General features: G+C 47.5%; 2 protein-coding genes across 2 annotated transcripts; one reads left to right on the top strand and one right to left on the bottom strand.

The window, feature by feature from the left end:
• The first annotated feature begins 1,171 nt into the window (after positions 1 to 1,171).
• LOC109768712 (E3 ubiquitin-protein ligase UPL4-like) lies at positions 1,172 to 7,062 on the top strand. The gene is made up of 14 exons (XM_040396733.2): positions 1,172 to 1,513; positions 1,834 to 2,025; positions 2,144 to 2,260; positions 2,355 to 2,513; positions 2,629 to 2,763; positions 2,852 to 2,980; positions 3,085 to 3,206; positions 3,320 to 5,438; positions 5,541 to 5,876; positions 5,968 to 6,048; positions 6,134 to 6,202; positions 6,301 to 6,429; positions 6,529 to 6,612; positions 6,722 to 7,062. Exons 1-14 carry the CDS (start codon positions 1,172 to 1,174, stop codon positions 6,785 to 6,787), a joined length of 4,080 nt encoding a protein of 1,359 aa, XP_040252667.2. The 3' UTR covers positions 6,788 to 7,062.
• Positions 7,063 to 7,851: 789 nt separating this feature from the next.
• Positions 7,852 to 10,039, bottom strand: LOC120969488 (uncharacterized). Its single transcript, XM_040396718.2, has 2 exons — positions 8,249 to 10,039; positions 7,852 to 8,127 (listed from the first exon to the last, which is right to left on the bottom strand). Exon 1 carries the CDS (start codon positions 9,928 to 9,930, stop codon positions 8,287 to 8,289), a length of 1,644 nt encoding a protein of 547 aa, XP_040252652.1. The 5' UTR covers positions 9,931 to 10,039; the 3' UTR covers positions 7,852 to 8,127; positions 8,249 to 8,286.
• Between the last annotated feature and the right edge of the window lie 3,225 nt (positions 10,040 to 13,264).

Raw genomic sequence — 13,264 nt, forward strand, 5'->3', positions numbered from 1 at the left:
ATCTAGTACTTATAGATTTGAGAATGGTTGTTCCTTAAAGAGGACTTCAAACCCCTTGCTGAGAAAACCTGGAAGGAGCCTACTAAAGCAAATCTGCTATTGATAGATGGCAGAACAAAGTTAGGAGACTCGGGAAAGTTACTAAGGGGTGGAGCATTAACATTGAGGCTGAAATTAGGAAGATTAAAAAGAGCCTTATGGATGAATATGATGCTTTAGATATTAAAGCTAAAACTAAAGGGTTTGGAGACTCGGGAAAGTTACTAAGGGGTGAAGCATTAACATTGAGGCTGAAATTAGGAAGATTAAAAAGAGCCTTATGGATCAATATGATGCTTTAGATACTGAAGCGACCTGATTTTGGCGTTTCTGCCCACAGGGTTCCGGCCAATTTATTGCTTGATTCCCGATAATTCACTTGTCACATCAATAAATCGGCCCAACCGATTAATAGCAAAGATAAGACATAATCTAATCGACCACTCAATGAGTAGCGATAAATTGGGCGATTAATCGCTGAAGCGACCGATCATTGAAACATTGCAAGAAACTACAAAGTACAACTCCTAATAAAACTAAGAATTACAACAAAATCTCTCATATACGTCTTCTTCATGGTAAAGATTTTAGAAAGACGAAATTCTCCTAAGCCTTCAATGAAAATACCGCAATTGGACCGGAGCAATGACACTGTCACCTTGTACACCTACACGAACTTGATTAACAAGTTCTTTTTGTTCTTATATACATACAAGTGATTTAAAATACACACGTGTTTTCTTTAAATCGTTTGGATTACGCATGTTTGTGGCCACACGGCACAGAAAATAGCGCGAGATTTGATCGATGCGTCTACAACTCTACGGGCATCGCACCTGGCCGCGTTTGTGCACACGCACGGATACGTACGTGCTGCTGCATGCGGAGCCTACTCCGACCGAGGCGGGAGTCCACCGACTCGGAACCGAGCTGGCGGGCCGACCCCGCAACCAGCTGGGCCCCAGGGCGCGCCTCGGGATCCGTGACGCCCACGCAGCCACGCATAAAAGTCCTCGGCCTCCCTCGCCCCCGCAGCAGCGCCGATCGAAACCCTCCGCAGAACCCGACCCCGCGAAACCTCTCTCTCTCGCCGCCGCCGGCCGGCGGCGAGACGCCCACGCACGCGCGACCGATGGCGGAGATCCTCCTCTACGTGCAGGCGGCGCTGACCGACGATTGCGCGGACGCGCACGCGGCGGCGCTGGCCACGCTCTGCGACACGCTCGCGCTCACCGACCCGGACGTGCTCCTCGGCATCGTCGACATCCGCTACTTCGCGGCCCGCCTCCCCGGCTTCCTCGCCGCCGCCCCCGGCGCCGTCGACCAGGGCGACCTGCCCGTCTTCGCCGCGCGGGCCATCGCCGAGGCCGTCGACATCCTGCCGCAGTGGGCCCCCACCTTCGCCCAGCACGGCGCCGTCGAGGCGCTCCGCGACCGCCTGCTCGCCGCCGACAACATCGAGCTCGCCGAGGAGGTACGTACGTCCCGCGCCGGCAGCTCATTGATTAGTTACCGCCGACGATGATGATCTTAAACCCCCGGCTTAAACCCTACATCGAATCATAGATTTCCTTAATTGGCTCATTGTTCTACTAATTAAATCCAATTTTGACGTGCGGTGCACGGATGGATCGACGTTCTTGTTCACTTATTACATGGCTAGCAAATAAATTTTTTATTTACTAGTAGTAATATTACTATATCACAAACATAGTGAAGCGATCATCACAAAATTTACTGTAATTAATGTTCTACTACTACTACAAAAGAAAATAATCGGAACATATACGGCATTTATTTGTTTATTATCTGGTCGTGGTATTATTACGAGTGCTATTTACTCACTCCGTCTGGCTTTTCTGTCCCGGCCGGCAGTGCCTCCGAGCTCTGGACAAGATATCCGAGGAATGCCCGGACCAGTGCCTCCGCCTCGGCGTCGCCGCCGCCGCTCTGCACCTCTTCGACTTCCTCTCCGCCAGCAAGCAGGTCAGCCTCCCTTATTACTGCAATCCTCCGCGGCTTGTGCCGCCCCGTGCGTTATGCCTATTGGAAAAGAAAAGCCACCGTGCATCTGCTCACCACCTGTTTGTGGGAATGCCGACAGAAAGTGGCGCTCAAGATCGTCGCCGAGCTCGTCCAAGAATGCGACGACGCGGACGTGCCCAAAGCCATGGAGGCCGCGCCGGCGCTCTGCAACCTCCTGCAGTCCGCCGACAACACGGTACTCGGCTTGTTACCTGTGACCTGTCACTCTTTTGTCTCCCTGTTTTTAGAAGCAGCTGTTCTGATGTATGACCGGTCTCTGTGGATGCCAGATACTGGAGTCGGCGCTCTCTTGCCTGGGAATGCTCGCCGCCGATGCTCATGGCAAGGCCGAGCACATGGACAGGCTCTGCGAGTCCAAGGTGATCGACACGGCCATGGGACTGCTGGACAAGGACGGGTGGAAGACCCTCGGCGACGACACTCTACCTGTATGTGCCATGATCAGTCTCCTCAGTCATTACAAGCTTTACATTTTGTTTTGCCACTGTTCTTGTCTCATCTTTCGTGAACAAGGACTAATTGATGAATCGGCATGTGTGGCAGGGCATCCTTGGGCTGCTCAAGCATATTGCTTCCGCCTCAGAGAAGGCTGTGAACTCCCTTTTTGACCTTGGTGTCTGCGATTTGCTCAAGCAGATGATTACTTACTACAGTCGCTCGCACAGTGGCAGCGATAAGGTACTATACTTGTCCTTGTTGTATTTCCTGGGAGATTTTGTTGCCATGCAAATCCATATCATTGACACTATTGATTTCCAAACATTAGTTGGAGATGCTTGTGGAGTTCATCTACCAGCTTATGCGGCCTCTTGGAACATCTGGGCAGGAGAATGCCACCACAGAGCAAAATGCACACGTTGACCAGCTTGCTAGCATTGTGACCCTTATAACACAGGTACCAGTCCCTTGACAATTTGACATAAATTTCAGTATCCTAAGGAAAGGAACTGGCACTAGAACTGTCCATTTACACACATATTTCTGCACTCCAACATATAGGTTGCAAAATGTGGTGCGCTATCATCGGTTTGCTACAGGTGCATTGTTGTCATCGGCAACATTGTTGAATTAAGCACGCCTACTTTCCTGGTGGAGTTACAGAAGACTGCAAATCTCTCGAGGTAAAATTTTGCCACAATTGTTGTCTTTAAAAAGATTTTGGATAAGCCGAAACATAACATTTATTGTATTTCATCTCGCATGTTGGTCATGCTTTTTTTTGTTCCTGTATCAGCTTCCTTACATGTCTGTTGGCCCGTAAGAACCGCCATATCGTGTTCCAAACGCTCGAAGTTTCAAAGACCCTCCTGAAAAAGCACCATCAGTTTTTTTTCGAGAGCTTTACCAAGGAGGGTGTAAAGCATGTAATTGAGACCATACAAGCACAAGAAAAAAATAGAAACTCCAGTCAGAAGTTGAAAAGGAATAACAATACGCAAGAATGGTGTTTGTGCTTTGAATTGGACTTGGATTCTTCCTCGACAGACGGGTGCAAGATTGAGAACAATGCTATCTTGAACCTAGCAGAAGAGATAAAGAAAAGCTTTGTTGTGGTCAAAGAAAATAACAAGTCTCCACATAGGTTTGGATGTGTTCTTAAATTTGTCAAAGATTTTTTTGTTAGGCTGAATCGTCATGCCTTGACAGTCCCCACCCAGGATCTGGATCTCTGCAAAGAGTTGTCTGATATTTCAAGGAAATTTTTATCAGATGAACTTCCAAGTACCTCTACTTTTACGTTTGCAAAGAGCGGATCAGCCAAGTATTTAGTAGATTATCTCTCCAACGGGGCATATTTGAAGTCAAACCTCAATAATTGCCAGGACTTGGCACAGCAGCTTAAGGAAGTGCAACATCGATTGCAGAAGTTCACCCATTTAGCTCTTAAAGTGTCCAATGGAAGCTCCGTGAAGCCCCTTGAGATTTTGGTGGATAAGCTGCTAGACGCTCTGCACATGTCTTATGACAGTTTTCCTGTAATACTATCTGATCATGGACAGCGTACCCGTGAGAGCACGATGATTCCTCTGAGGCATTCAAGAACCCAGGAATCAGAATTACTGGATATAAAATTTGTAAAGGCGCGCAGGGAGAAAGAGTTGCGCAGTTATGGTGGTGTTCTCCCGGTTAGTCTTTCTTCAAAGCCAGGTGAAATTGAAGCAGTCCTCTGGCCTGAGGTTTCCAAAGGGAACGCGCAGGGATCCTCAAGATTGATGTTCTCTTACAAAGGCACAAAACTCCAGCCATCTACAACAATTTTTGAGTCACTTGTGCGTTTAATGAATGCAGGACAATCTGATATTATGATTGACTCGTCTTTTTGGGATGAAGAGTACAGAATATCATATAACAGAAACAAAAGCGAGAACATCTCTTCTTCGAGTTCCTGTAATACTCAGTTATTCGCCATGCAGGAAAAACATGAACAGTCGTTGGTAAAGGACCCATTTTTCTGTACTCTATTCCTTGGGAAGCTTCCTGGTGATGTGGATGAATCTGATCCATCCTACAACTTGTTATTAACGCTGAAAGTTCTTGAAGGGCTTAATCATTTTTCATATCAGCTGTCAATGGATCAGCAGGTATGCAAATTTGCTGAAGGCCACCTCCGGAGTTTGGATGACCTTGAGGTGACAATCTCTCCGATTCCACAGCATCAGTTCATGAGTAGCCTTCTGACGAATAAGCTGGAGATGCAAATGCAAGAGGGCTTGTTTGAGGATGGGCTGGTACCCTCGTGGTGTGTCTATCTGGTGGAAACTTGCCCCTTCTTATTGTCCTTCAGTGCACGGTGGAAGTACTTTTGCCTGACCGTGCATCGCTCATTCATGGGAGATGAGGCAAGTGCTCCGGATGGTTCAAGTACTCCAGATGAGGCAAGTGCTTCACCAGATGAGGAAGAGGAAAGTGATGCTCCAAGTGAGGCAAGTAAAAAGATGAAGAAGCACAAAGTAACACGAGATAACATACTTGAAAGTGCTGCCTCTATGATGACCAAACATGGGTCAAGCACGAAAACCATTGAGGTGGTATTTGAAGGAGAGGTTGGGACTGGGCGAGGCCCAACCTTTGAATTTTACAGTACTGTTGGTCATGAACTGCAGAAGCTCGGGATTGGGATGTGGAGAGGCGATAATGCTAGAAAAGCAGGAGAAACTGGATTCGTTCGTTCTAGCTTTGGGCTGTTTCCACAGCCATGGTCCTCAGTAGGCACTTCAACACGGGGGATTGAATTGTCTGACGTGGTAAAAAAGTTCAAGCTTCTTGGACATGTTGTAGCCAGAGCCCTTCTCGATGGAAGGATCCTGGACATCCCGCTCTCAAAAGCATTCTACAAGATCATGCTTTGCCAGGTACTTTCATCAGCAATCATCCAGTAACTATTTATCCATTCCCTCTTCTTTGCTCAATTGCATCTCCTATGTTCTTATCATGGATCTTTTTTTTGGTTTTAGGAGCTTGATATCTACGACATTCCATCATTTGATCCCGAGCTGGGCAAAACTGTACTGGAGTTTCAAGCACTAGTTAAAAGGAAGAAGTTCTTGGAGACATCTTCAGAGAAGACACCCAATCCCAACACAGATCTATCATATAAAAATGTGAGACTGGAAGATTTGTGCCTTGACTTTACTCTTCCTGGAAATCCTGAATATGAGCTTGTTCCTGGAGGCTCAGACAAGATCGTGACCCTCGACAATCTGGAGGAGTATGTAAATTTGATAGTTGACGCGACCTTGAAGGGTGGGATTGCGAAACAGGTCGAGGCTTTCAAGTCTGCAGTTAACGAGGTCAGTTTTCTGTTGAATATTCACTAGATCAAATGTATTTCATCTTCTTTTCTGAAGAGGACAAGTACTGACCCGCTTCGACAACTTGCAGGTCTTTGCTCTTCAGACCCTTAGAATGTTCAACGAGGAGGAGATGGAGCGCATACTTTGTGGTGAACAGGATTCCTGGGCTGTAAGCATACTTCCCCATAGCTTCTTGTTTTCATTTCTACAAGGAGTTTCTGCTTAATGGTTCTGACTTTGTATGCATCTTGCAGTCAAGCAAACTTGAGGACCACATCGAATTTGAGCATGGCTATGATGCGAGCAGTCCACCAATAAAAAATGTAAGTAGAACGGAGACACAAGCCTCTCAGATATTTGACTTTTGAACAGCTAATAATAGTGAACCGAAATGCTAATAATCAATAATCCATTGCTGCAGTTCCTGGAGATCTTGCGGGAGTTTGAAAGAGAGGACCAGCGGGCATTCCTCCAATTCACCACTGGAGCTCCTCAGCTCCCACTTGGTGGCCTAGCTTCGCTCGATCCAAAGCTCACCGTCGTGCGAAAGGTTCGCAATTCTGTTTCTCATAAGAAACTATACTCTAATATGGCTAAAGTCTAAGATTCCGATGAAACTGATCTGAACGACATTCATTATGTTCAACAGCAATGTGATGGCAACGTCGACAACGAGTTGCCAAGCGTCAACACTTGCCGGCACTTCATCAAGCTTCCTCCTTACTCCTCGAAGGTACCATGAAAAGAGAGACCCTCCCATGCATACATAGTTAATACTTAATACTACCAAGCATGCAAACCCGGGAAGATTTCTCACCCTCTGTGTTTCTGGATCATCGCAGGAGATAATGAAAACGAAACTCAAATACGCTCTGGCAGAGGGTTTAGGCTCCTTCCACTTGTCATGACAAGGGTCAGAAGGGGTAGGAGCAATGTACATACTAGATAGGGTAGAGCATTGTTTTCTCTTCTTCTGATCTGTTGATGTTTCTGGCTGGGGATCGGTCGCGCTGAATGTGCAACTCCAATTTTTTCCCCTCCAGTTAGATCAATGTTGTACAGCCCACTTTGATTCTTTGGAGTCAATGTATGTAACGAGATATCTTGACACCTCCAAGTTGAGAATGTATTGATGCTGTTTGGTTGCAAATGATTGCTTCTTGCTGAATTGATTAATCCTGCAGCAACAGCCCTACACTTGTTCGTTTCTTATGATGTTCAGGTCGGATCTTGACGTGCTATGATCGTTACTGTATCCGTATCGAAGAGATGTCCTAATCAAATGCCTAGTGGCATGATCAAAGCGATGATCGTAAGCTATGTCTGACACTACATGGAATCGTGCGCCGTGTGAAATGTAGCTCTTATATTTCTGTACAGAGTTAGCAAATTGGAGATGCAAAAACTGCCCATCAGGCCTCCTTGGCTTAATGGTGAAATTTGTGATGAACTGAATATGAAACATACAATTCAGGTTTGTAATATGAAACTGCATACACATGGACTGCTATAATCATTTCAGATGGAAAACTGGACGCGGCATGAACACACAAATCAAAGCAACTTTCTGCTGCACATTTTGTAGCTCAAACGATTCCAAAATCAAAACTATAGATAGATAGATATATAAAGCATGGTCAACTTAGATGTCTTTACACCACATAACATAGTCATTAAACTGGTGCATGGATACAACATAACTGACTAGTTCCTGAACTTTTTCCTGCTACAGGCTATCATGTAGTAGTACTTAAAACTTTTTTTTTGAGGGAAGTAGTACTTAAAAACTTGCTTGCATGATTTGAACATGTTAACTCTTTAATTGCATAACAAGTCTTTTTTTCTGTGTGGGGACAAGCCTGTATAGACATGGACTGGTAAAATCATTTCCAAAATGAAAATGAGCACATCATGGTCATTAACCAGCTTTGCAATGCAGATAATACAGCACCAATCAGGGGACATGTCAGAATGAATTCAAAATCCAGATATATAGATAGATAGATAGATAAAAAGGCATCATCAATTTAGATGTCTTTGCACCAAAGATAAAACTCACTAACATAGTCATCAAACAACACTTTGTAGAAGACAAGCAAAACAGGTGTAACTGCTGGAAGCTACCAGTCCACATGGATACAACATAACTGACAATAGTTCCTGAACTTTTCCCTGCTACAGTCTATCATAGATACTTCAAAACTTGCTTTGCTTGATTTGAGCATGTAATCTCTTTCATTGCCTCCTCCTATCCAAAATAACATGCAAGAGGAAAAACAACATTGATAGTTAGTAACATAGGAACAGCAAGTGCTGCAATGTCATTGATCAGACAAAAAAAAAACATTGCCAGGATGAGCAGCAGAAACCTGAGTGATCCCCCAAAACAAAACCCATAGTAGTCAGGCTACTGAAGAGCTTCATCATCATCAACAAATAGGTGATCCATTTCATCGGTGTTCATTGGGCTCTGTGGAGAATCAACCGGCGTAGGAGCCGGCAGCGAGTAGGCGAGGCGGTAGCTGACCAGATTTGGGTCCAGGGCACGGATCTTCGGGGTGCTTGAAAACGCCACCTCGGCATCCAATTTCCTCTTGAAGATCACCATGGAGACAGTCAAACCTTCTGGCCTGGCTTCCACCACAGGCCCAAACTTGCTGAAGATCTTGACGAGGTCACTCGCCGGAGGGACGGTGTCCGGGCCGCTGAAGTTCAGCGACAGCCCGGTCAGCAAAGGCTCATCCTTGTTGAGGCCACCATTCTGCAGCTTCACTGAAGGAGCAGCAGCAGCCCCGGTGCACCTTGTCATCATCACACCTGCAGATGCATTGGCCTGTGGATCGGCTATGTGGCTCACCGGCGACAGCGACATCCGCCGGGCGGCCTGGCTCATGAGCTTCCCCATCTTTGTGGTCGTCTGGTGAGACACGGGCCGTGGCCTTGGCTCATAGCTCTCCAGCTCCATCTCCAGGGGATCGTCCGCGCTCTCGCTTGCGCTGCCGTCGCAGGTGCAGTACCTTGACATCTTCCGTTTGCCCTCGGCATTGTCGCCCTTTGGCCTTCCCCTCTTGGTGGCACGGCGTGCCAGCGTGCCCTCTCTGACACCGTCGGCAATGTCGTCGATGCCATGGCAAGCCGTGTACACGGGGAGGCCTCGGGTACCCCTCCACCGGGTGAAGGCCGTGAGTTGCGCCATGGCGACGGTGAGCTCGAGCCTGTCGGCTCCGGCCAGCGGCGCGACGGCAAGCGCGGAAACGTACTCGACGAACGCCTCGCCGCGGAACGCGTCCCTGGTGAAGGCGTCATCCACCACCGCGCCCTGCGCGCCCTCACGGACGCCGGGGTTGTCGATCACCTGCTTCTTGGAGACGCGGTAGCCGATGGCGCAGTCGCACGACAGGCCGGCTTCCACGCGGCGCGCGACCTCGCCGAGCGCGGTGTCCAGGGCGGAGGCGAACGGGGACATGGTGGAGCGGGCGCCCCAGAGCTGGACGTGGGCGCGGTCGACGGCGGCGAAGCGTTGGAACCCGTCGCGGAACGGGCGGAGCGACGCCGCGCCGGACACCCACGCGAACGTCTTCTGCCAGAAGTTGGCGACGAGGACGGCCCCGTCCTTCCGGCGCTCCGCCAGCGCGAGCGCCGACGCGTCCGCCGGGTCGAACACCTGGGCCGGCCACCACGGGTAGCCCTTCACCTTGGACCACACGAGCCGATTCGGCGCCGCGATCCCCTCCTCCTCCTCCTCGAACGCGCAGCCGTACCGAGCGCGCCCCTCCCCCTTCGCCGCACGCGCCGCCTGCTTCTTGGTCTTGGTCCGCCGGTCGCATCCCCCCTCCTGAAGCACCTCCGCCGCGTCCGGGCGCAAGGCCCGGTGCCTCGACGGGCGCCCCACGGCGCTCCCGTTCCCCTCGTCGACGTTCTTGGCGCCCGCGCCTTCCTCCGGCGCCACAGCAGACGCCATGTGACCCGCCAGCGCGCGCGTCCTCTCGTCGCCCCTTGTTGGGAGGGAGAGGGAGAGGTCCTCGCCGGAGAGCGTGCAGAAGTAGGCCATGGACGGGGAAGATTACAAGGAAGGAAGGATCTCTGTGGAGACGGAGACGGAGGGGTTCGGTTGGGGTTTAGGGGGAGTTCGAGGCGACGAGGAGAGATCGATGGCAAAACCGCAGTCTTGCGGGGGACGGAGGAGGCGCTACGTGAGCAAAAGGATAGCTGTATTTTTTTTCTTTCCAAAAGAAAAAGTTTTCTTTTTGGAGCCTCTGTTTCCATGTATTTTGTTTTTGTTTTTGCGGGAGCCTCTGTTTCCATGTAGCACTATGCAGATGCCTTTTTTACAGCCTCTGATTTCATCATTATAGTACTGTGAACATGCCATTCAATTTTTTGAATTTAAAAAGAGAAGATTGCTTCCTTATGATCAGGTACTGCCCACCAGCAGGTTTTAGTTGAGAACATGCATTCATTTTTTGTAAATCTTCTGGGCAATGATGTGCGAAATTTTAGCTTCTATATTGAATTTATCACATTAAATTTAATAACCAGTCGAATCAATCCGTCGATATAAAAAGAAGGCATTGCATTTCTACTATTTTTCGCCACCGATATGAAAGATGTCACTCTGGCATTGGTGGCATGCAACAGCTGTGGTTGTTGGGTATTGAGGTTAAGTACAATTCCATCCAGGCAGTGTTGCTGCTAGCGAATCACACCGGACCAGAGGCGCTAGGCTATTGGACAAAAGCGATGATGTGTGTCAGGAGGAAGAAATTCCTTCGAAAAAGAAGGGGAGTCCAGAAAGCAAACTCGTGGTAGAAACTGCCACCTCTGATCTCCTGTCTACACCTGCTGTAACAGCTGGTTGGTTGGTTGCACAAGGCACGTGTGACCTTCGTCTCAAAACACAAAGGACCACAAGTAGTGGTGGAGGGCGCAATACTTTTAAGGTGGGGCGGACCTTGTACTGGCAATGGTTGTGAAAACATGCCACCAAGAATTAAAGCACACACAAACTGCTCAATACACTGGACTGCACACACAAATAGTTTTTTCGATTATATTTTCATGTGCTGCCCGGGCTTGGATCGGTGGGTCGGATGCTCCCGTGCCGCCTTGCTTTTCTGGGTTATGCTGGGGCCTAGCTCCATACAACAATGCCCTCATTTTCCTCCTTTCATATTTTTTCAACCATCCATCAAGTGATGCATGCACGACTGGATCTGGATCAACCTTGCAGTCGGGTCGGGTTTAGCCAGGTCGACCTCTGCCAGACCCATGCCCAATTACACAATTGGGTCCATCCTACGCCCACACATGTACCCATTGGGTAACCCGACCCTATCGGGTGCCCATCGGGCGTAGTACCATTTAATAATTATTAATATTAATTTTAGGTGATGTGCAAGTTGTATTCCTACTGTTTTTCCCTGCCGATATAAAAGCTGGCATTGTGGCATTAGTGACATGCAACAACAGTGGTTGTTGGGGATTGAGGTTAAATAAAATTTCATATAGGCAGTGTTGCTGCTAGCTAATCACACCGGACCAGAGGCGTTGGGCTATTGGACAAAAGCTGTGAAGTGGGCCAAAAGGAAGAAATCTATTCGAAAAGAAGGGAAGGCCACAAAGCAACTTTGTGGTAGAAACTGCCACCCCTGATGTCCTGTCTGCACCTACTGCAGTAGCCGGTTGGTTGGTTTTGCACAAGGCACGTGTGATCTTCGTCTCAAAACACAAGTGCCACTAGCCATGTCAGCAAAGTTGTAGGTTTTTACTCTTAGGGCATGTACAATGAAGGCAGCACCAAGGTGCGGCCCCAACCATCCACATAGATAAATTAAAATGAAAACTACTAGTGTGTGCCACAATCAGCCAACAGAAGCTACTCTCTTTGATGCCATCAGCTTACTTTTTCTTTCTCAATAGCTTGTTTATCTCTACACAAACATTCCTAACAGTATAATAAGAACATGTCATATTTGCTTAATAAATTGACCCATCTAATTCATGTCATGAATATATGGAGTGGATTAACCCATATAAACAAAAGAGAGACAAACAAGTTGAACTACATACCTTCTATCCCTCATTGAAAAGTTGATCCCCCAATCTTGTGGCAACCCTCACATGGATCTCCTTTGCCAATGGCTTCATTGTTGTAGTGTCGGCACTCAACATCTCTGTGAACTTGTCAAACAACTTGGTTCTTTCCACATCTAACTGCGCCAATGTCCTCTCCTTTGCTGCCTCATATGCAAGTCGGTTAGATTCTACCTTCTGAGCAGATAGACGACTCTGTAATTCCATCATCTCATTCGTTTGAACCTTAGTGCCAGATTGTGCTTGTAGAAAGGTCTCAATTTGTTCGTTCATGTTATTCATCTCAGTATGGGCTTCCTTATCTTTTCATGTAGCTTTCTTCTCCCTCTTTGTTCCTGGGGGACGCTGAGCATTCTCAGTTGGTATTGGTGCTGACCTCATTGTTCCATCTCCTTCTATGTATACATGAATCTTCCACTTGGTTGTCTTTCACAGCTTCCCACCAATGCACACACATGAAATGGTGTGTCCATTGCGGCTGTGGTGCAGGTCTACAACTTGTTGCATCAATTGTTTATCACACTGGCCACTCGCGTAGGTGCTTCCCATCTTGTTATAGCAGCCATTGAAAGAGGTTACCTTCTTTGTTGTTTTGTATCAATGGTTCTTGAGGTGCTTCACATCCCTATGTCGGTCACTCTCGGTTGTGTTGTTGTATGTATCAACAACCTCCTTCAAGTAGTATTCTCCCTTCTTTGCATTCCCATCGATTGGATTTACAGAGTTGCACAACCAAGCACTCACCTACACAAAAGGAAGTAAGCATACGGTTAAATTTGACTAAACAAAAGACAAGATGCATGTCCAAGAGTATAAAACTAGGAGAACCAGCCAAGATAAATTCTTAGATAGCAAAACATGACATATCTTTAATGTCTACATGATAAGAATAAGAGGATTTTGGGGGCTTACCAATCTCATATCCTCATGTTTTGTATAGTACAACCTCAGTCTATTTTCATCATATGCTTCCACATCGACTGTGACTCATTTTCGCTTGTTCGATGGAGTTCAGGTCCTGGGATCAGACATTGATGGAAGAGGCTGGTACTTGGATGGTGGCGGCGGCTGCTGTGTGCAGAACATCGGATATTGCAAACCAAGCTGCTGAGGGGCTGGAAGGTGATGTTGGGATGATTTTGGACCTGAAGGAAGCTCATGAAACCATTAGGAAGACGGTATTCCATTGCAACTAAAAGAATTAGAAAATGATGTTTGATGAAGATAGAGCATGACAAGATTATACGATTTTGTAGGGATAACTTTCTTTAGCCATGATATTTTGAGAAGAT

This window comes from Aegilops tauschii, chromosome 1 (genome assembly GCF_002575655.3).
Source record: "Aegilops tauschii subsp. strangulata cultivar AL8/78 chromosome 1, Aet v6.0, whole genome shotgun sequence".
Classification (NCBI taxonomy): Eukaryota; Viridiplantae; Streptophyta; class Magnoliopsida; order Poales; family Poaceae; genus Aegilops; species Aegilops tauschii.

What these genes read in the sequence shown, in the direction of transcription:
- LOC109768712 (XM_040396733.2), top strand. Translation starts at nt 1,172, where the DNA reads ATGGCGGAGATCCTCCTCTACGTGCAGGCGGCGCTGACCGACGATTGC. An exon ending in TGCAGTCCGCCGACAACACG is followed by an intron (nt 2,261 to 2,354) that starts GTACTCGGCTTG and finishes TGTGGATGCCAG; the next exon opens with ATACTGGAGTCGGCGCTCTC. An exon ending in ACAAGATCATGCTTTGCCAG is followed by an intron (nt 5,439 to 5,540) that starts GTACTTTCATCA and finishes TTTTGGTTTTAG; the next exon opens with GAGCTTGATATCTACGACAT.
- LOC120969488 (XM_040396718.2), bottom strand. Translation starts at nt 9,930, where the DNA reads ATGGCCTACTTCTGCACGCTCTCCGGCGAGGACCTCTCCCTCTCCCTC.